The sequence below is a fragment of the Phodopus roborovskii genome, unplaced genomic scaffold (genome assembly GCF_943737965.1).
Source record: "Phodopus roborovskii unplaced genomic scaffold, PHOROB, whole genome shotgun sequence".
In the NCBI taxonomy this organism is placed as follows: Eukaryota; Metazoa; Chordata; class Mammalia; order Rodentia; family Cricetidae; genus Phodopus; species Phodopus roborovskii.
This window is the reverse complement of record NW_026126447.1, coordinates 31,618,672-31,642,573: the sequence shown is the minus strand read 5'-3', so window position 1 is coordinate 31,642,573 and position 23,902 is coordinate 31,618,672. Positions and strand designations below refer to the sequence as shown.

General features: G+C 39.4%; 1 protein-coding gene across 1 annotated transcript in view; it reads right to left on the bottom strand.

Moving 5' to 3' along the window:
- Window positions 1–23,593, bottom strand: part of Alg6 (ALG6 alpha-1,3-glucosyltransferase) — a 33,419-nt gene extending 9,826 nt beyond the window's left edge. The window contains exons 1-13 of the mRNA XM_051188223.1: window positions 23,342–23,593; window positions 17,127–17,211; window positions 14,745–14,834; window positions 13,133–13,221; window positions 11,286–11,368; window positions 10,453–10,517; window positions 8,648–8,839; window positions 7,948–8,083; window positions 6,026–6,111; window positions 5,100–5,184; window positions 4,268–4,338; window positions 1,213–1,281; window positions 899–1,097 (exon numbers count right to left, since the gene is read on the bottom strand). Coding sequence (XP_051044180.1) covers window positions 899–1,097; window positions 1,213–1,281; window positions 4,268–4,338; window positions 5,100–5,184; window positions 6,026–6,111; window positions 7,948–8,083; window positions 8,648–8,839; window positions 10,453–10,517; window positions 11,286–11,368; window positions 13,133–13,221; window positions 14,745–14,834; window positions 17,127–17,211; window positions 23,342–23,423 — 1,332 coding nt within the window. The 5' untranslated portion in view covers window positions 23,424–23,593. The remainder of the gene's footprint in view (window positions 1–898; window positions 1,098–1,212; window positions 1,282–4,267; window positions 4,339–5,099; window positions 5,185–6,025; window positions 6,112–7,947; window positions 8,084–8,647; window positions 8,840–10,452; window positions 10,518–11,285; window positions 11,369–13,132; window positions 13,222–14,744; window positions 14,835–17,126; window positions 17,212–23,341) is intronic.
- Between the last annotated feature and the right edge of the window lie 309 nt (window positions 23,594–23,902).

The window sequence follows — 23,902 nt, the reverse complement described above, 5'->3', positions numbered from 1 at the left end:
ATCAATACCTATATAATAAAAATTCACATGTTGAAGCCTGAACCCCTCAATGTGACTATATTTAGACACTGGCTTTTAGAAAGGCAATTATGGCTATATTCTAAGTACATCTTATAATAAAGGAAGATACCAGACAAGAGGCCACATGAGAAAAAGCAAAATACAGCTCTGCTAAAAACAGAAGACTCACTAGATGTTCAGTGCCTCCAGCCCCAGAACTGTGAGGAAGTAAATTTCTATAACTTAAACATTCAGTCTGTCTATCTTGTTACAGCAGCCTGAGCTGGCTATGTCATTCCCTTAATATGCAATATTCAGGAAAGGCAAGTTTGGAGATAAAAGCAGACTCGTGGCTGTCCAAGGTGGTAGGTTAGCAATGACTGCTACTGAGTGAGGACTTTAAGGAGGGTGATAAAAATAATCAAAAATTAGATGACAGTGACAGTTATGTACATCCATTAAATGGTGATTAGAGAACACTGCCTCAAAAACCTACAAAATGCATTTCAAGCCAGGTAGCTATGATCCTAACATTCAAGAGTCTAAAGCAGGAGGAACAAAGTTCAAATTCTGCATGTGCTACACAGTGAGTTCCAGGTTACCATGGGCTACACAATGAGTGTGACCCTGTCTCAACAACAAAATTTCAGTAACTTAAAAAAAAAAAAAAAAAAGCAACATGTTAGAAAATATACTTCCTAAAAATGGAGCAGCGTCAGTAAGATGGCTCAGTAGGTGAAGGCACTTCCCACCAGGCCTGACAACCTGAGTTCAAGCCCCCAAACCCACATGGTGGAAGGAAAAAAACCAACTCCTAAAAGTTACCCTCTGACCTCTACATGACTATGAGGACACATACACATCAAATAAATGCAGAAAACAAAGCTGCCTAACTTACCAAATACCGTATAATTCTGGGAAGAAACGTAAAGCCCGGGAGACGCCTCCTGACAGAAACAGCGAAGGATGTCAACTGCAGTTGCTCCTCAGACGTGCTCCCACACAGCGGGAAGAAAGTGGCGCAAGCTACTAAAAACACCATCACTGTCACAACTGAGGGTAGTAGGAGTTCATCCTTCAATAGGAGAGGGAGCATGCTGTAAAGGGAAATAGTACAAACCAAAAGCATCAAGTTAAACTGTAATTACTTGGTAAAATTTCCAGTGAATCTGAAGAATCATACTGGAAATAATATATAGAAGTTTGACTCACCTAAATGTTGACACTAGTAAAAACCAAGTTGACATGAAAGGAATTTCATTTAAAAGTAAGCAAACTGGTCTAAAATGACAAGAAAATGATTTTAATATTACAGAACATAATTTTACCTATAGCCTGTAAAAATACAAATATACTCTACATTTCTGATTTTGAAGGTTAGTTTAAAAAGAAAAAAAAGTTCTTCATGTGACTACTCAGAAAGCGTCAACTTCTCAAAAACTAGACAACAGCCACTTGACTAGGTCATCGTCAAACACTCCTTTGGGTGCCACATGAACGGTCCCTTAAGGAAAGACCAGACCAAGAGAGAGAAGCATTTGCATTTCATTCACTTTGCAAATACAAAGTGCATCCCAAGGCAATAGTTTTCAAACTTCTTCCATGTTACAGGCTACTCAGCTGGTTACAAGCTAAAGTTATGAAAAGCACGATTGCCAACATCAATGACATAAGGACAACATAGGTAGATTATAAAAGGGACAGGTTAAAACTATTAAACTAAAAAAAGAAAAAGATGAAAACTAAATAATTAAGAGGCCACACAGATATGACAAGGACACATGGAATGGAAACAATATACTGATAAGTGGAAACCTCTTATCTGGTGTTTAGGGTGACCCACCATAGCCCTTAACTGGTGTTTTATGGGTCTGCCTGCATCCATGCTCATGGAGAAGCAGGCCAGTTAGAAGCCTTGAGCCCTAGTCCCATGGCTGCCACTCACTGTGTGACTTAGGCCAAAGATTTATTTCTCTTCAAGTATCACCTTGTATTTGATTTTTAGCAATATAAAATAAGCTTTAAGAAGACAGCTGTTGACTTACTGTTGCATTACTATTAATCTCTCGCCCCTTGTGTTTACAAATGTTCCAAAGGCTTGACATTCTCCCCCGTGGTGGTTTGAATGAGAAATGTCCTCCATAGGCTCAGATGTTTGAATACTTGGTCCCTACCTGGTTGTGCTGCTGGGGTAGATTTAGGAGGTGTATCCTTGCTGGAGGAAGTATGTCATTGGAGATGGGCTTTGAAGTTTAAATGTGCCATTCAAGTTTGATCTCTCTGCTGCATGCTAATAGCTAAAAGTGAGTTCTCAGCTTGCTGCTCCAGACTTCTGCCAAGCTTCTACATCATAATGGTGAGGGACTCTAACCCTCTGGAACCATAAACCCAAATAAACCCTTCCTTCTGTAAGTTGCCTTGGTCATAGTGTTTTGTCATAGCAACAGAAAAATAACTAATATATCCCCTTTCTTAAAGGAATCTTTTTTCCTACATAACAACAAGCATGTAAGATTTAAGCTTGGCACTGAAAAGCCACTGTTTCCTATGAAGGGATCACATTCCAGTGCTTCAGTGTGCTAAATCAGAAGGGGTTTATCAGCATGAACATAGTAAGTATTCAATAAGTAAGGTTTTCTGAGTCTTCCCATTTACTCTTTCAAAATATAATTACCAAACCAAATGAAACTATTACACCATAGGCCCTGCACTGAAAATAATAAAGATGAGCATTATTTGGCCCTTAACCTCCAGGTGTATCAAGTAGCACAATCTTCTCTGTCCTCACGACCTCACTTTCCTCTTCATCTGCCTGACTTGCCTCAAAATAAAAGCCAAAGTTTCTAGTAGCCCTACATGATCTGGACTACTGTTTCCTTTGAAGTTGTAAGCCCTAACCCAGGTGCAGGCTTTAGGGGCTGACATGTCCCCTCATCTGCAAGGACCCTGTGCAGCAGCTGCATGCCAAGGTGCCCTTCACAGGGGCAACACAGATGTGCAGCAGCTCTATGCCAAGGCGCCCTCCACAGGGGCAACACAGATGTGCAGTAGCTGCATGCCAAGGCGCCCTCCACAGGGGCAGCACAGATGTGCAGCAGCTGCATGCCAAGGCGCCCTCCACAGGGGCAGCACAGATGTGCAGCAGCTGCATGCCAAGGCGCCTTCCACAGAGGCAGCACAGATGTGCAGCAGCTGCATGCCAAGGAGCCTTCCACAGGGGCAGCACAGATGTGCAGCAGCTGCATGCCAAGGCGCCCTCCACAGGGGCAGCACAGATGTACAGCAGCTACATGCCAAGGCGCCTTCCACAGGGGCAGCACAGATGTGCAGCAGCTGCATGCCAAGGCGCCTTCCACAGAGGCAGCACAGATGTGCAGCAGCTGCATGCCAAGGCGCCTTCCACAGGGGCAGCACAGATGTGCAGCAGCTGCATGCCAAGGCGCCTTCCACAGAGGCAGCACAGATGTGCAGCAGCTGCATGCCAAGGCGCCCTCCACAGGGGCAGCACAGAGCTTCCAGCTCAGAGTGCTACCTAAGGAAAAGCCCTAGTATTTCCCTCATCTCCTGGTCATTTTGTACAGGTGTCTTCCACAAGACCACTGAGAACACTGGGTGGGGATAAGGGGGCAGTTGGGACTGATCTGGAGAGGATTCAAGTATTCCACATTATTCTAGGCCTATACTATTTTAGTATTAGGATAACACAGCCCAGTTGTCACCCAGTTCTTTCTATGGAGAGCAGAACATTTTTATGCTCTTAAACAAAGTAATCTTTTTAAGGGCTGCCAAAAGGGTCTGAAACCTTCATCTATAGGCAGTGATGTGTGGGGAGGGGCAAAAAAACAAAACACAAAAGAAACAACACATGGAGGATCTCATGAAGGTAGAGAATAAGGCTATTCAATAGATGTGAAAATGAATTAAAATACAAAAAGCAAAGAGAAGAAACAGGGAAGCTACTTTGAGGAATGTGTTCAATTAGTATAGAGAAAGTATGACGAACAGGAAAACATGAGAATATGTCAATAATAATTTTATGAACTGTTATGGCTTAAAATATCTTAAAAGGTAAAATAAAGCATTATCTGAGGATAACTAACATAATTACATACAAAAATACTGTGTGGTCTTATTTAGTACTTAACATTTTTATAAACTTATATATATTTTATTTATTTATTTTATATTTTATAATAAATAAATATAATTTATGTTATACATATGTATATATTTACTATATATGCATACTTGAAAGATTTTTACTTACAATGACACCAAGAGAATGGACTTTTCATGTACTTGAAAAGAAAACAGAAAGAATGATAGTGCACAGCTAACCTTTAAGAAAGAAGAGGGTAAAACATGATTTAACAACTTGAAAATTATATCAATGTAATTATAAGTCTAAATAAAATATCATGGTTACTACCGAGAGGTAAAAGATCAAACAGAATATGCATAATATTTAACCAAATATGTTTCTGTTGTCTCTTCTTCCCAAAATCTGGTTTTGCACCTCTCCTACACAAGCCTCTCAACCAGACATCTGACATCTGGAATTTGCCTCACTTTTACCTTTTCCTCGCCTACCCTTAAACACACACAAATACACACTTTGTTTAACATCTATTCCCAGCTGCTCTCTGTCCTTTCCTAGCTCAAGCTCTCTTCTACCTTGAGTGTCTTTTCTGCTGTCCAGAAGTTCCAAGCCTTGTCTAGCTTTCCAAAGCTGGCTGAAATCCCACTTGCTCGGCAACAGTCTAAAATCCTCCCCAGAACCTCTCCCTCCCCCATCGCATCACGGACTTGATCTGCACCAACCAAACACAATGCCAGCTGCTCAACAGCATGACTTGCACACACGTTATCACCACCTAGCTATTCACTCATTAGGCAATCCATACAAAGGTACTGATTGCTCAGCCTAACACCTAATCCAGCACCTGTACAAGGACGATGTGTAGTGTCCGTCAAATAATCAAGTGTTTTGTTTTGCAGCCCAGCCAATCTTACCCCAAACCAGAAAATAATTACTAGTGTTTTTATAAAATGTCAGTTACAGGAAGAACTGGACATCTTAAGAAAAATAAGAAACATACCAGAGTAAATCTGAATCCTTTGGAAGAGGGCTGAAGGGTCAATTTTATACATGCAGGAAGCAGGCTCAAAAATGTAAGGCAAAAGCTAAAAAGCAATAAAATGTGTTTTTTTGTGATTGAAATCTAGCCAAAACAATTACTTTTTAAAACCTTACTCCCAACAAAAAAGCATATCATTCATCGATATTTGATAAGGTTTTATTAAACCTTAACCTAGAATCTAAATAAAACATACACATTGGAGTATATATACATTTTTAGTACACAAAAGTCAAACAATACTAAGTATTACATATATCAGTTAGCATCTAATACCATGTATAAAAATAAGATACATAGTTGCAGGTCAGTTACCGAACACTAGAAAATAAGAAGACACTACCAGGCCTAAGGAGATAATACTGTACTTTCAACACAAATATTTATAAACTTTATTCTCAGGAAAGCCCTGGTCCTCACTCTACAAAGTTGTCAGACTGAGTTGTCAAGTTCAAAAAGAACAAATCATAAGGGAGGGAGCTGTGTAATTTCTCTTAGTGATGGCTGGGGAGTAGGGAAGAGAAAAGTCAGAAACAGCCTGTGACAGCACTGTGACAGACAGCTCCTAGAGCCTGAACACTGGTATATGTCTCAAAAGAACCTGCTGACTTCCTCACTATTGGTGGTTCTGTAACTAATGAGCTCACGAGGCTAAACGGATAACTAGCATATTACTGTAATTGGGTTAGTTTTTTTGAGACAGGGTTTCTCTGTGTCCTGGCTGTCCTGGAACTGGCTTTGTGGATCAAGTTGGTCTTGAACTCACAGAGATCCACCTGCCTCTGCCTCCTGAGTGCTGGGATTAAAGACACACGCTACCCGCTGCCCCACTTGATGTAATATTTTTGAGGGGCAGTTTATAAACACTAAATATATATGTTAGTTACCTGATTGCTAGCTGGATGTGACGAGGCAAAATTTCCTTAATCTTCAGAAAAACATTAACGCTGCACCAAATATTGGCTACTTTATCCTTTAAAAAGATTTGTCAGTTTTACATTTCAGTACAGTTGAAAGAAATATTAAACCCCATGAAGTACAGCCTATAACCTACAAGTAATAAACTTTCAAGACATGAAACTTTCATTCACATTTATAACAAAGTAGATTAAACTCTTCAAGCAATAAAAATATATACCCACAGCCCCAAGCATTTTTCTTTCTTGAAATGCAGATTATGTAACTCATTAGTCAACTATAATCCACATCCCTAGTAAACTACTTAATATTTTTAAAAAAGCAATGTATTAGGCAAAAATCTCCCCAAATTTGGAAAATAAATATTAATTACATTTGCACCATTGTATTACAAATGTAATCTAATAGGCACTAGCAATGACAAGACTAATTGCTAATAAATCAAGAAGATTTCAAACATTAGGAATCGTGCTATTTCAGCTCCCCAGCGAGTGCAACCCATCCTCTACACAGCTGCAAAGCTCACAGTTGTGCAGGCATGACATCAAGAGAGGAATGGCCTCTAATAACTGTGCCACCCACGTCAAAGACAAGGTCTAGAGCAGTAGTTCCCAACCTGAGGGTTAAAATCCTTTGGGGGTCAAAAGAGCCTTTCACAGGGGTTGTATATCAGAGATCCTGCATATCAGATATTTACATTACGATTCATAACAGTAGCAAAATTACAGTTATGAAGTAGCAATGAAATAATGTTATGGTTAGGGTCACCACAACATGAGGAACTGCATTAAAGGGCTGCAGTATCAGGAAGGTCATCTAGAGCTGTGGTTGGCAAGGAATGGGGGACTGGTGACAGACACACTGACTATGCCTGACACCATTCCACACTTACCATCATAGACACTTTCTGAAATGGAAGAGGTAACAAATAACAGGCAGCTTTTATAGGAAACAAGCTTTTCTTTACTTTATTGTTAATGTTATCAAGACTTGAAATAATGACTGCCACATGATTAAGTCTAGGAATGTCTGACCTCAGCTTCCTATCTGTACAACAGGGACAACAGCCATCTTAGAGCTGTGGGGATCATAAATCAAGCAATAGGGTCTAGCACCTAATGAGTGATGTTATCAGCAATATCACTAATCTGTACAGCCACAATGTCACACACATCTCTGCCTTTACAACAACATTGCTTAATCTCTTCCAAAACGATTATCCCATCCTCCTATAAATCCACTGAAAAGTATTTTATAGGAATTATCTATTCAAAACTTAGAAATGTTTCTAATTCTTTTCAAAAGAAATGTTATTCAAAAGCAAATTAGCTATAAATATGTTGTCTCTAAGTTTATTAAAAGACCTTTTGTTCCAGAAATAAATGGTTTGTTTAATTACTAAATCTAAATGATCAAATTATTCATGCAATAAAAGTTTAACAAGAGTGATTAGGCTAGCATTAAATGAAGGATTCTCATTAAAAATTACTATGGATGAAGGTTATATATTTCATAAGGATCATGAGATCTTTCTGAGGCAAACAGGATTATCAGCTTAACAAATAATTGTGGCAAACTATGAAGCAAATGTAAACCAACATGATGGTTAACCTGCTAACTACAGGGTCCAACACTCTTTTACTATGGACCAATCTGACTTGAAAAGAAAAAAATGTACAACTGAATTATGGATTTAATTATGGAAAAAATATTCATATAAGGCACTAAAAACTGCCAACAGAGCCAGGGGTGCTACATTGGATTACATAACCGACAGGGCTGACTGGAAGAGGAAGCGGAAGTTACTGTCCCTGGTATCTCCTCCATGAGCTCCCCAAGGTTAGAAGGGAGGGGCAGTAATAGGAGAGAGTGGCTCCATTTTAAAACATACCTCAAACAATCCACGATCAACAGGGAAGAGTCTTCTTAGAACCTGTAGCGTGTGTTCCCTTTCCGTGAAGAAGGGCAACCAACACAGAAGGAAGGAAGCCGTGACAGTACAGGCTATCTTAATCAACAACACAAACCTAGAACAAAGGGCAAAGATGAGCAGCAAGACAGAGAACGGCTAGCAATTCTTGAAAAGTGATATAAATATCATTTAATACAATAACTGCAAATCAATAACTACCAATAAAGACTTAAGATGGGAACCCACTCACAACACAACCGAAAAGTTCACAACTGTTAAAAAAAAAAAAACTCATTTCTCCAGCCAAGGACCCCCCCCACTATCATTAATTAGCATTTAGCTTGTATGCCATTGCTACAGACATGGAAGGATACATTAGCCATTAAAAAAAAAAAAGTAAAGCGGTAATATTTTTAATAAGTGGATAGCATGATACGCTCTAAATTGAGGCAAACTAACTAATCCCCACTGCCTCCAAAGTGTACTTGGATCGAAACAGTCATGTAGTTATGGAAATTTGCAAAAATACAGAACACAGCTCAACAGCTTTCTTCCCATCCATCCGTGCACAGTGAACACATTCACAAGAAACTACCCAAGCAAAGAGCACCTTCCTCCGCATAAGTCTGCAAATCAACTCTCTGAAAGTTTTTAATTCTGTGCTTTAGAAGTCACTTACCCCTTTCCTTTGAGGCCTTTTTTAAAACACTTGCCAAGTAAAAAGCAAAAAAATGGCAGGGAGTGGTAGAGCTCCATCTGTTTATAATTTAGAGCTAAGCAAAATGCCAGTGACCCTAGCAGGTCCCAGTCACAAGACACTCCAAGAATACCCCACAAAGCAAAGCCAAGACTCACAGAATTGTATATGTCCCTGTGTCAAGGAAACTAGCTCAATAGGTAAGATGCAGAGCTTGCATTTTATAAAGCATAACAAGTCAACTGAAAGCTCGTAAATATAAACTTAAAATATTCAAGTGATAAAAAGGTATACAAAGAAGCCTCAACTATATTATCTGCTGCTAAATAGCAATGTGTAAAGGCTTAAAAGAGTTATAAATACAGACAACACAGTTTTGTTTCTGTTGAACTACTTCACAATATTATTATAATAACATGCCAAATCTACAGAATAAAAGTACTCTGGCAGCAAGTTCAATAATGACAACAACAAAATTGTTGTCACTGTATGCTTCTGTCAATCAATCAATCAAAAGAGGAGGAAGAGAAAGAAAACTTTAATTAGAAATTCAAAATATGCCTAACAAAACAAATGGAACTTAATAGAGGTGTTAATGGTAAAGACAAGGTAATTTTCTATAAAGTACAAAACAGAAAACAAACATGCAGAAGAGGAAAATAATAAATCCAACATCTGGCTAAGCTCAGAAAGGAGAAGAAAGGCAAGAAAGTTCTCAAACAAATTAAAGAGTATAATCCAAAAAAAAAAAAAAAAAAAAAAAAAAAAACTGGATCCAGTGTCCAAAACAACTGGGAAGAATGCCCACCTACGTCTAAGTAAATAGTGCACATTTTTAGAGCCCACAAGGTAAATAACAAAAACAGTAATGGCCAGTAAGATGGCTCAGCAGGTAAAGGGGTCTGCTGCCAAGCCTGATCACATGAGTTCAATCCCTAGAAGTGACATGGTGGAAGGAGACACCCAACGCCTGCAAGTTGCCCCCAATCTCCACACAAAATAAATAAATGAATAAAAAACAGCAATTATACTAGTAACAATAAATACATATACAATGATCAGCATCTCCAACAAATTACTGTGTTTTACAAATACTAATTCATTTAGTTCTCAAAGCAAACCACCAAGTAAGGGTTACTGTTAATTCCATTTAAAAATAAGAGGATGGGGACAGAGAGATGACTCAGTGGTTAAGAGCCCTGGCTACTCTCCCAGTGGACCTAAGTTCAATTCCCAGCACCCATATGGCAGCTCACAATTGTCTATAACTCCAGTTCCAGGGGATCAGACACTCTCACACAGACATTCATATAGGCAAAACACCAATGCACATAAAATAAAAATAAATTATTAAAAAAAGGGGTGAGGGGAAGAATGTTGGACACTGTGGCACACATCTTTAATGCAAGGACTGGAGAGACAGATGCAGGTGGATCTCTATGATTTTAAGGCCAGTCTGTTCTACAGCAAATTCCAGCATAGCCATGGCTACACAGATATACTCTGTCTCAAAAAAAAAAAAAAAAAAAAAAAAAAAAAAAAACAAGTAATTAAAATTAAAAATAAGAATACATAATTGTTTAAAATATATATCCCCACAAAAATGCATAACTGAAAATCTTGAGACTTTAATTCACCACATCTGACTTTTATCAACCCTTTATAGCAAGTGAAAAGTTGATAAGTAAGTAGACTAGATATATGACTATAGCAGATAGCAATGCTGCATGCAGGGAGCTTGGGTCATGAAACATAACTGACTTCATTTCTAATTGAATAAAGGATACTGAAAATGTCCATAGTCGATAAGAATAAGGCCTGGATACAGCAATATACATAATGCAATAGCGATCTGTGAAGAAAAGTATGGTGGATAAAAGAGGTCATTATTATAGCAGAGTGACATCCACTGTGCAACTAGCACGGAAGAAATGTCCATCTTCCTGAGGCACTGTCCTTCCTTAATCAAAATATTCCATTTTCACAAGACACCTATTAAGACACTAACGTTTTCATGGAGGCAACAGAAAACAATAAAAAGTAAAAAATTTTTTATCTCTTTTGTTATTTTGAGTCGTGCTATGTAGATCTGGGTGTCCTGGAATTTACCATGTAGGCCAGGCTGTCCTCAGACTCACAGAGGTGCACCTGACTCTGCCTCCCAGAGTGCTGGAATTAAAGGCACCCTCAACACCACACCCAGAAAGGCATCTTTAATCAAATGAATGGCTATCTAATCATTCAGTGTAAAATTCTCAAGAAAGGATACTTGATAAAGACTGTGAACACACACACAAACTTCCCAAAATGCCCCTCAGTTGAGTCCTTGTCACGAGCCTGCTCAAAATTCTGATTTACAAGCTTAGCACTAGGGCCAGTATGGCGTGGGTCAGCAGGGCAGTACTCGTAAAGTTCAGTGCTCTGTTATTACTAGAGAGCGCTCAACATAAATACTATAAGTTAAACTGTTGTTTCTAAATGAAAATTAATCAACAGAAGATAAAATATTCATTATCCTATCTACTCCCAAAGAGCAGGATTCCTTGAAAGTCCATCCTTAGTAGGCTAGTAATAACTCAAACATATTAGAGATGAAATGTCAGGCAGCTTTAAAACTTACCTTTCTCTTAGGTGAGATTTCTTTTAAGGAGTAACAGTACAAAAGCACCGCGGGGATGTAAATGAGCAAATCAGCAGCTAAAACTGAAAACAAGCAAATACATGAGCCCATCGGGCTTCTCCACCTACCACCTTCCTCCTACAGTCTTGACTAAGAACTGGATTAACACTGCATGCAAATCTCTGCGCAATTAGCCGTTTCCATTCCCTCTACTTATAAAGGCTATATCCCAAGAAGCTTCTCTGACTTTTCAGACATTTAATCAATAAGACAAAGACACCTAGTCTCCTAGTCACACTCTTGCAGCTCTGACTTGAGCACCAAATGAACACTGAAAGCATGGGAAAAGAATCTGTTCTCTCAAAATGTTCTGTTTTAAAGAATCACTCAAAGGAGAATCTCTAGTGTTCCTACTTATAAAAAATTATAAACTTTCACGAGTCGATGCATATAACAAGCTAGAGAGAGCCTAGTGTCTCATGAACATCATTTTGCCAACCAGCAGGATACAGCATGAGGATGCAGCCTGGAACTTCATAATGAGTTCCAAACCAGTCATGAGACAACAAGACATTGCAAGACCGTCTCCAAAAAAAAGAACAGAGCTTGAGAGACCTGGGTAAGGAAGAAACTGGAAACATACACACACATACCATGTGTCTGTGAGTATGTGTCTATATTACATAAGAAGGGATGGTGGGAGTCAACAAAACAAGAACAAGGACAGACAGAGAAAAAAACACAATGTATAATTCCTTGTTGTACAGTCATTTTAAAAGAAAGAAAAAACTTCTCGAATAGGACAACATTTCTGTCCACAAAGGAAATGTTTAAGGCCTGGCACTCTCTGAAACTAGAACTGACTGCCCTAGCAGCTGTGACTTCTGGAAATGCAGACATTAGTTTGGTGCTGAGAACCACAGGATGAGCATGCAGTCAGAAAACATTGGAAAACACAGAAGGAGGAGAGATGAGGAAGAGAGCAGACAAAACACGAGTTATTTCCTGGGCGATATTCTCTAACAGGTGAACCCCAAGTTCTCGGTTAATTATCAACAAAAGGTGCAAGTTAGAATTGAAGTCTTAGTTACAGAATGCTTGTAAAGAAATCAGAACTTATGACTTTCCACAACGATGCTCATAAGCACTGATGACAGGCTGGGGACATAGCTCAGTGGTAGGGGCTTGGCTAGCGTAAGTCCCCAGCACCCCTCAAAAAGGGAGGGAAGGCATGTGAGTGAGTTATTTAATGTGTAAACAACACAGGGTATGAAGCACCACTGTAGGGACTGCTTTAAGAAAGTGGGAGGAACCTGGGATTAGGATACTAAAGTGGCAGCTTCAGTCTTCACTATCTGACGTTTCCCACCTCGTGTGATGGAGCCTCAGGGGTTTCCTCTGCTTAAAATAAGGGTAAGAATATTCATTTCACTTGGGTGCTCATGGGATCAAGTGAGACAATAAAGGTGAAATACACAGAATTATTCCTTTAATCTTGGTTTAACATTTGCATGTATTTTGAGTTCTACAGCATATGTGTGTGCATGTGTAAATAAGTGTATGTGTATATATATGCATAACTATACAATTTTAAAGTCATTAGAACAGTAACGGCACACGCCTTTAATCTCAGCACTCAGGAGGCAGAGACAGGCAAACCTCTGTGAATTCATGGCTGGTCTGTCTGGTCTGTGAGTTCTAAGATAGCCAGGGCTACACACACAGTGAGATACTGTCTCAAAAAACAAACAAACAAAAAGCACAACAAAAATGGTATTTTTATCAATTTACCCAAATTGTTTTTTAAAAAATCAAACTTTTGGCCCCAACGCCAACTGCTCTTTTACCTGTGGTACGCATGAAGAGCTTGTGTGCTTGGCTCTCATATCCACGTGATGTGTGCAGAGCAACCCAGTCAGGATTTATAAACTCTGCCCTGCAGATCAAAGCATATACACATGCACTCCATTACTCTAAGTGTTAGTAATGAGGACATCTGAAAACACAGAACTCTAACAGTTGGCTAATGCTGTTAACAGGGTCAATACTGAAGCTTCAGTCCTTATATTTGATCACATAAAATTTTCTGAGGATATAAAACAGTATCTCCTCTGCCTTGCTCATCTTCCAATAAAATCATGTAATAGTCAGATATCTGACCCTTGCTGTCTAGTGTAAAAGGCATTCTGATGTCACATTGCATTATTAAAAATATACTTTGCAGACCGGCGTTGCTGACGCACGCCTTTGAACCCAGCACTTTGAACCCAGCACTTTGGAGGAAGAGGAAGGTATATCTCTGTGAGTTGGTCTACAGAGCGAGTTCCAGGACAGGTTGCAAAGCAAAACAGAGAAACCCTGTCTCGAAAAACCAAAAAAAAAAAAAAAAAATATATATATATATATATATATATATATATATATATACACACACACACACACACACACACACACACACACACACACACTTTGCCTATAACCTCTTGAGTTTCCATAGCAACTGGATATAATAAACATATTATTCATAAATATTACATAAAATTCAGTCATTATTATTGATAAATCTAGCTTTAAATCATATTCTAATGTCCTGAACACTACAAAGTATAACTAACCATTATGATGTTTAGGAACTTACTCTCAACCCATGAAAGTTTACTTTATAAAATATGAAACAGTTAAAAGTTGAAATAATAGGTCATGGATAATAAGCTCAGAAGATACAGTGAAGATGTATCTCAATTTTTGATTACACGCTGAAGTCTAAGAGAAATGGGGCTGCAGAAGAGAATAGGGTCCCCACCAAAACAGAAGTTGTCTATAAACGACTCCATTCTTTAAAGGATCCTACAAGCTTCTACCTTAGCAGACTAGTTAAGAAGGTCATTTGGCAACACTCAGGAGGCAGAGGCAGTGGATCTCTGAGTTTGAGGCCAGCCTGGTCCACACAGCAAGTTCTAGGACAGCCAGGGCTAAACAGAGAAACGGGGTTAGGGGGATGGGGCTGACATTGTTCATTTACTTGGCTACTCCAGAAAAATGAAAGTTTTCTTGTATTAGACCCTGCTCAGCATTCCATGTGCAGTTGGTAACATCTCTTCTCCAAAACAAATGTTAAGTTTTTCATTCTTTCTAGCCTAAACACCAAAACATTACTGAAATGTTCAAATTCTGATAGTGGTTCTTAAATTTGTAATATGATAAAAGCTACAAGAAATCACTTCCCCCCAAGACAGAGTCTCTCTGTGTAGGAGCTCTGGCTGTCCTGAAACTCGCTTTGTAGACCAGCTGTCCTCAAACTCACTGAGATACACCTGCCTCCCTCTCCCAAGTGCTGTGATTAAAGACAAGGGCACCATGCCTGGCTTGCAATCACTCTTAAATAACCAGATTACACTGTATCTAAGGACATAATATTCAGTTATATTAAAAAAGAAAGAAAGAAAAAAAGGAACTCACACATATGCACATAAGAGACTATGGTAGGCCGTGAGAGGTGGGTAATCCAATCCCCAATACTGCAAATTGTTATTGCTACTGTTAAAATACCTAGAAAAATAAAAAAATATCATTCTATTATCACTATTCAAGACATAACTTAATATCTCATACCACTTAATTAAAATTAAGCTTAATGCTTGACTAAGCCATTAATAATTACCCTATGACATCAAATACAAACAGGATGCTCCAGGTGCCTGGGACTTATTGTTACTCTATTCTTAACAGATACAGTAAATTAATTATACCCGTACAACAAAATATACTCAACAAAAACAATTTGTATGTGATACTGTAACAAATTAGAAAATCAGCATTTCTAATGCATAATTTAAAAAAATAAGAAGCTAGTTTCAAAGAACACATGAAAATACAGCTTATGGAAAGGGGAATACTACACAGAGTAAACAGGCTTGATGATGACTTTGAAAATAATTCAGCTAGAATACATAATTTAGTCCTTCTATAGCAAAGAATCTGTGAACCAATGGGAAAGCCTGTCTAGAGTCCATAAAAGTGTTCGGCTCCTCCAGTTACAGATGTGAAGGAATTGTAACAAAGAACACTGTGCCCCTACAAGGAAAACTAAGCTTCTATAAATGTATTTCTTAGTTATGTACTTTACTTCTTCCATCTACTTTACTCTCAGTCTCTGGTGCAGTTTACGGTAATGCACACCAAACTGCATAACCCACAAGCAATCACTCATAACCCTGTTTCAAACGGGCCACTGGCTGGCTCTCCCTAAGGTCTCTAACTTGAAGACTTGAGTTAGCACTCAAGAGTCTCATCAAGAGGAAGGATTGGGTCCACCTTAGTGGAGGAGCTATTGGCAGTTGATGGCTGCTAGGGAAGGGAGAGTCGTATGTCTGGTAGGGTGCCCATGCTCAGAGGATGGCCCTACCCCCATAAACACGCTGGCAGCAGTAACTGGACTCTGGGTTACAAAAGGAAGACATGAAGTTGGAGGGAGATTGAGGCAGAGAGGTCTCTGGGAGACAATGGATTAAAGGGAGGTAAATATGATCAAAACACATATGAAATTCTCATTAAAAATGTATTTAAAGGGCTCTCCATCAAGTAATCTACGTTCATGCCTAGGATTGCTCGTCTTTAAATGTTGGCGTATATGGAATTGAGGATTAGGAGAATGATCACAGCACACTAGAGAGCTCAATGATGTGGGTGGGGCACTGTGACACAGTGCAGCTGGTGGCAGTGGCCACTCCAGTACAAACATCCACAGGAACATCCTGAGTCCCATCCTGTGTGGCTTGCACTAGAAGCCAAAGAGCAGTGTCTTCTCCATGTGAGCTGCACAGCTTGAATCTGCCAGGGAAAACGGTGCACAAGGAGTCAGGTCTCTAGGAAGGGTTGCCCGATGACAGGCACCAACTGTGCTACTTCCAAATTCATACTACCAGAGGGCACACTGCATGATGCTTCATTGCATCTGCCTTACGCAGCTGACTTAAACATGGAAAGTTGTCAAGGTACCACCTGCAAAACCTAAGTGCTTAGCAGTAGTTCTCATTTGCCATCAACCACCAAACTACTGGGATGGGTAACTGTCATTGGGAAGTCTGCACAGCACCTACACCCTTCCCATCTTACACCACTAAGATTCCTAAAAGACACTGTGAAACCTCCAGGTGGATGTACATATGAAATTAAGGTTAATGACCATTGCTTTAGTGGTTAAGAACAGCAATGTCTATGATGTTCTGAGTTCTACAAAACAGGAGAGCATACAGACCAGACCATGAAACCACTAATGGTGGAGTGTGACCTTTTCTTTACACTGCAGAAACAGCTACAGAAATAAGACCATGTGAGAAAGACATCAAGAGATGTTCTTGGGGATCTGTGGCGTGCCAGGACCCACACCTGATGCAGAGTACTCAGGGGTGGCCAAGGGGACATAAAATTTTCAGTTGCAAACAAATTCAAATCTCCTTTTTTATTCCTTTTCAACCCCATACATAAAGCTCATTACTCTTGCCAAGATGTCTGTGTTTTTACCTAGAGCTCTTGTCACAGTAAGCTTTAGTGGAAAAAGTAGAGGTGAGGGAACAGGGCAAACATATTGTCTGCTCATGCTGCTGTTTTAAGCTTACATCCATCCAGAGGGGTTTCCAAGATATACAGTGTTCTTGCATCAAACTTCAAGTTTAGGGATAATTTTCAGGACGTAGAACTTCAAAGATGACATACAATATGAAAGACAATATATACAAAGCACCAAATGCAAGAAATGAAGAAAACAGTGTTTTTCTTTTAAATACCTTCATATAATCTATATTAACTATGATAATAAAACCAAGCCAAAATTATCCATACCACTCTTTTACTGGTAAATTAAAAGTAATTTCTTGCCAATGTCTCTGAGCTTCATAATCACCGAACATAGGGGGTTTTCCAGCACCTAGAATGAAAAGTAAAATGAAGGTTAAAATGTACTTTTAGCATATGAGGGATTATTATTATTATTATTATTATTATTTCCTTATAAAAATATCTTATATTACAGGGCAATGCAAGCTATGGAAACAACACAGGAGCTACCAAAGTCAGAGATGAGGCCTAAACCCAGTACCACGTAACCATATGATGGACAAGTTCCTTACTGCCCCACTCCCAAGTCAGGAGCCACAGAGTCTACTCAGAGAACTGATAGACAGCCACTGCAGAGCCTGGCAGGGCAGACACACAGGAAGCTGAGCCACTGGAGCGCCACTCAGCTATTGTCAGTACCAGCTTCTGTGATTAGGGCTTGGTTTTTAGTTTTTCAATTTTTATTTGCTTGATGTGGTATTGCACACCTTTAAAGCCAGCCCTGAGGAGGCAGAGGCAGGATGATCTCTATGAATTCAAGGCCAGCATGATCTACATAGTGAGTCCCAGACCAGTTAGAGATACATGGTGAGACTCTGTTTCAAATAAACAAACAAACAGACACGTGTGTGTGTGTGTGTGTGTGTGTGTGTGTGTGTGTGTGTGTGTGATGTGTAAAAGTCAGGAGACAACTCTCAACAGAGGGTCTTTCCTGCCACCTTATGGGATCCAGAGGAGTTGTTCAGTATGCATGAAAGCATCTTGCCAGCCACCATATTTACTTTTACTTCATGTCCCCAGCAGGCTTGTGTTTGAGCACATGGCCCACGGCTGTGCTGGAAGGCTGTGGAACCTTTCAGAGGTAGAGACTTGAGGAAATGGGTCACTGGGACAGGGCCTTGAGGCTTGCTAGCCAGAGCCCCCCAGTACTCTCCTCTTCCCAAATGGGGATTCAGTGTGAGTAGCCTTGTCATGTTCCTGCTGCAGTGGCAACACACAGTGACTGACCAGACCCTCAACCTGGAGGGCAGATAAAATTCCAGCCCAGCACTGGTGGCACATGCCTTTAATCCCAGCACTCAGGAGACAGAGGCAGGTGGAACTCTGTGAGTTCAAGATCAACCTGGTCTACAGAGTTAAGTTCCAAGACAGCCAAGGCTACACAGGGAAACCATGTCTCAAAAAAACAAAACAAACAAACAAACAAAAAAAAAAAATCAAACCTTCTCCCATGTGTTTCTTCTCAAGCATTTGCAATAAGAAAAGTAACAACACAAATACTTCATGAAAGTATAAATTAACAACAAACATCTGTACTTGAAAACTAAAAAAACAAACTTAGGGTCAAACACAGAATTAAAAACAGGCTATGAATTGACAAAGGTCAGCCTGTACTATCAAATGATTTGTTTAAGTAGTCAAGGGCTGGTAAGATGTCTGGGCAGCTAAAGGGCTCTCCCACCAAACCTGAGCAATCCCTAGAACCCACATGCAACCAGAGAACCCACTTCTAAGTTGTCCTGACTGCCACATGCCAAGTACTGTGGCACATACAACACACAAAAGTAAGCAAATAAATGTTAAAAAAAAAAGGGCAGCTTGTACAGCTTGTAATTTACTTGTTATAAATAAGGGATAATAAACTTTTAATAAGTAGCATGTATGTTATAATGCTAAATACAATAATCTTATGAACCAAGTGTTACAATTTTCCCTATTCAAAGGCTGGGAATAGAGGAAATATTCATACGAGTAGTCAAAAGCAGGGAAGATATAAATAAACCCAGCAGGTTGGCTCTAAAACCTATTCTTCTTGTTTTGTTTTTAGTCCTTTTTTTTTTTCTAGAAGTAAAATTACTTTAAATGGTTTATTTTTATTTTATGTGCATTGATGTTTTGCTGGAGTGTGTGTCTGTTTGAGAGTGTCTGATCCCTGACAGTTGTGAGCTGCCATGTGGGTACTGGGAATTGAACCCGGGTCCTCTAGAAGAACACCCTTCTAACCACTGAGTCCTCTTAACCACTGAGTTCTCTCTCCGGCCCCTATAACCCATTCTTAACTCCTATACTATCATGCCCACATAGATGACAAATCTCTACAGCAAATACTAAACACCCTATTTAACTAGCAACTGACTACTAAACTGTGAGGAAGCCCAAAAAGGTACAATAGTCAGAGTTTTTTAAGTCAGCAAATAAGGTAGAAATCAAAATAACTACATGCACTTCTAAACCAGAAGGAAGGTGTGGCACACTGAAAAATGACAGACCCCCTGCTTGGTGAAATCTAACCCAGATTTAGAAAGGGAGCTGTTTGCATTTGTTGGCTGCATCCTTGAATGCTACAATTTCTAAGGAGACAGTCTATAATGGGAAAAGCAGACTGATGGCTCTACAGCATGTACACCGAGTAACTGGCACAGAAACGACCCACAGTACAAATATACTTGTAGATATGCAACTCCTCCATCTCTCAGAATGAACCGTGCTTACTCATCTTTGTATCCTCAGGTGTGTTCACCTAGTGACTCTCAATAGCCCCTGACAGATTCCCAGTGCCTTAATATAGCAAAGATGGTGATGTAGTTAGTGTGACACAGCAAGGCTTTTCATTCAAAACCTGTGAGCCCTCCTTTTCCCACTTAATGGGAATGTGATGGCAGACTAATTACACCAATGCTGTCTGAATATACAGCCCAGGTATTGGTCCTGCCCCCAACACCTTTCCTTATGGCACTTTAAAAATTCTGTTTATTCTGTTCACTCTCATATACATATCGCCTATCAACTCAGATATGCTGCCTTCAAGAATCACCTCTGGGACCAGGGAGATGGCTCTACAGGCTTGCCAGTAAATCCTGCCCATCAGAATTTGATTCCTGGAACCCATATAAAAAGCTGAGTGTGGTAGCACACATTTGTGATCCCAGAATCCCTAAAGGCAGAGACAGAATCATCCAGCTCGTGGGCCAGCTAGCCTGCAACAATAAGAGAAACTCTGCCTCATAAGGTACCAGGGGAGAATAGACTCCTCAAAGTTTCCCTGGCACCTACTCACACTCACACTAAACACCTCAGGGTTAGGGATGTAGCTTAGTGAGAGTGTGCCTAGCATGTGCAAGGTTCAATCCCTAACACCAAAAAAACAAACAAAATGTTGAGTAGGTGTAGTATCCCTTCAAAGCTAGGAACGGGTGGAGCAGAGATGGTAGCACATTCCTTAATCCCATCACTTGGGAGGTAGAGGCAGGCAGATACCTGTGGTTTGAGAGTAGCCTGATCTACTTCATGCCAGCCAGGGCACCATAGTGAGACCTTGACTCAAAAGAAAAAAATAAAAAATGCACAGAAGTAATCCCAGCACTCAGTGACAGGCAGGAAAATCAAAAGTTCAAGGCCATTCTTGGCTGCATGGGCTAGTCCAGCTTACACTACACAAGCCTTGTCTCAAAAAAGCAAACAAAATCACTTCAGATCCCAACCTCCCCCCCAAGTTTCCCTTTACAAATTAAAAAATAAATGGTGACTTACTGATTTCTCATATGTACACTTTCCATATCATGTTTGTAATATGGCTACACTACTTTCTGATTGATGATAACCAAGTAGAAATTTCAGTTACTGGAACAGAAAAGATATGTGTAGGTGATGCTTTGTCCTATCCTGCCCTGCAGTCATTCAGTTCCAAGTAAACACATGGAGGCTTATATTAATTATAAACTGTTTGGCTATTGCCCAGGCTTCTTATTAGTTAGCTCTCTCTTAATTATTAACCCATTTCTATCAATCTATGTATCTCTACATGGTCTTGGCTTATCAGTGATGCCCAGGTCTCTTGCTTCCTCAGTAGCTACAGGGCATCTCCTTCAATCCACCTACCTTTCCCTATCCCTGTTTGAATTTCCTGCCTAGCCAAATCCTGCCTGTTCATTGGCCGAAACAGCTTTATCCATCAACCAATAAGAGAAATATATATTCACAGCATACAAAAGGGCATCCCCCATCAAAAATGTTTCCATAAAGCAAAGTAAGCAACATATTAAGCATGCAGTAATCTAAAAATGTATTCAATTAAACTCTAATAAGAGAAGAAAAACATTTTTTTCTAATAATTTTTTCAAAGAAATGAATTCCCCCAAGAGTCTTTACATATCATATAGATATATGTATGTGAATCCAGTCCAATGAATACAACACTGGATATATGGCTTCTTTTGGGAAGAGAAATGAATAATTTTTTTTCTTTTTCCGATGCCCTTAGGATAATAAAGTCAGAAAAGATTCTGGGTAATTTCTATACCTTGAGAAAAAAAAAAAAAAATCAAACTAGCTAGATTTCCTAAAACTACTGTAGATACTGTGTGGCTGACATGGAAGAATTGATTATACTAACCAGCAAACAGAAGACTGGATAACAACTCTTTTCAGGGTTGGGAAACAGGTTTTTCTCCGGAGTCTGACCTACTTTAATAAATTCAGCTGACACTAGCTATGAAATTAGTACTTAAGTTTTTAAAACTGCTAAAGTGCCCTCAAAGCAAGCCAGAAGGACAGCCCAACTGTGCCTGTGGGAGCCGCACTCAGAAGGGCAAAAGGATTCCTTCCACGGTGATTAATTCTACACACATGAGATTCAGAACCAGGTAAAGAAAACACGCCAACGTGCATTTACAGAACAATTTCATCATGCTTCCAGGAAAATGGGATTTTTAGTAGCACTAAAAATGTTCATTTATTAATTGCTAAATTATTCAAAACTGTGTGTAAATATATAGAATAAGCGGTCTGTCAACAACACATACTTTACACTCTTGCTTTAAACATTCCATGAGAAGAGTTGACTACATTTTTCCATGAATTTCTTCTCTGTTACGATTGTGTAACCTTTCACAAACAGTAATGGATAAGTCAAACAAAATCAACTAATTAAATCACATTCTGTCATGCTTTTTTAAGGGGTATTTTTACAAAACTGATTTTTTAAAATGATGTTTTCTTTAGCTACTAATATGACCTGGGGTGGGGGTAAAGGGGAACAAAAGGTTGCCTCCTCAACTTAAGTGTTGTAAGAGGCATTGTAAATGTCTACAAGAAATGACAACCTGGCCAGGCGGTGGTGGTGCACACCTTTAATCCCAGCAGAGGCAGGTGGATCTCTATGAGTTCCAGGCAAGCCTGGTCTATAGAACAAATTCCAGGAAAGTCAGGGCTACATAAAGAAATCCTGTCTCAAAAAAAAGAAGAAAGAAAAAGAAAAAAGAACAAAAAAAAAAAAAAAAAAAAAACGGAAGGAAGGAAGGAAGGAAGGACAAACTGGCACTAAAGTAAGAACCTGTCTATTCCCCATAGGTTGTTTAATGCAACATACAATATTCAGTATCTATCTTAGTTCTGTGAAAAAGCAACACTAAAAATACAGAGTATAAACTTTAGGAAAAAATTAAAGTATAATAATGTATTCAAGTAATCTGCCCAAACAATATACACATTTCAAAGAAAGAATAATACAGTAGGATGAATGCATGTTAACCTGAACCTCCACACTTGAGTGTGGCAGAGATTTGGACATATTACCCAAAGTGACACAAAGCAGAGATTAAGCTGAGGTTATCTGAGAAACAGCAGATGCAGACAGGTCTTTCTGACCTTTCCCAGAAGCAGGTCAAAAGACCACTAAGTAAGAAGTACTCTGGAATATCCTGGTCTCCAAAACTGGAAAGCCAGGTTACAAGATGCAAGAAATTATCACCTTATATCCATCCCATCCCTTGTTTCTGTTGCTTGAGACAGCCTCTTGGGCAGCTCAAGCTGATTTTTTAAACTCTAAGGATGACCCTGAACTCCCACTCCTCCTGTTTCCGCCTCCCCACTACTGAGACTATAGGTATGCATCAACACACCTCGTTTATGTGGCAATAGGGAATAAGCCTGTTCACTCTTTATCAGACCTAGTGCAAAACATTGAGTATGAAGTGTTTTTCTGGGTTCTCAATTCCTCATGAAGGCTCCCATGTCACATAAGGCTTACAAGGAACAAATCTGTATGGTTACCTGCTAACTTGTCTTTTGTTAAAACTTAGACAGGTTAAAGGAAAGGATTTTTTTTTTTCCTCTCCAACAAAAAGGCTTCCTAATTGCACTCTTAAAATAAACCAAAAGGAAAATATACCTGTTTTTAAAAATTAAAGCAAAACATCCTAAAGACAGGAAAAATGCACTACCTGAGTAAGGACTAAGAGAAACCGTCCACCGCACTGTGAGTCCTATTAAGACCACGAGTGTCATCCAGTACCAGTTCTCCATAGTTCTTCAGATTCAGGGAGGAAGACAAAAGCCAGGGCCAGAATACTTCCTGCTAAGTCGGTCACTTGTCTCCTTGTTCAAAGCAATGTCACCATCTCTGCAGTTAGGAGCTTGGGAGGACTTTAAAGGATGCTCTGCTTCCACACAGTTAAAAAAAAAAAAAAGAAAAGAAAAGAAAAATAGATTATGTCTGTGGAGAAGTAGCCTAAGGAGAAAACAGAACCAAAATTTAATTTCAAACCACACCCTAACACTGAACCCATGACGCCATGCAGAAAGATGAGAGGTTGGAGGGGTGAGAGCCTACAGACGGCTATTTAAATTTCCTATAAAACATGATACAATCTTGCCTAAAGATAAGACAGACAAGGGCTTGTTTTTACAAGTATTTCTGAAAGGTGTAGATAGTGACACAATCTATATACAGCATGTACACCTACAGCAAATACCAGCAATTCAATACCAGCACTTGGGAGCCT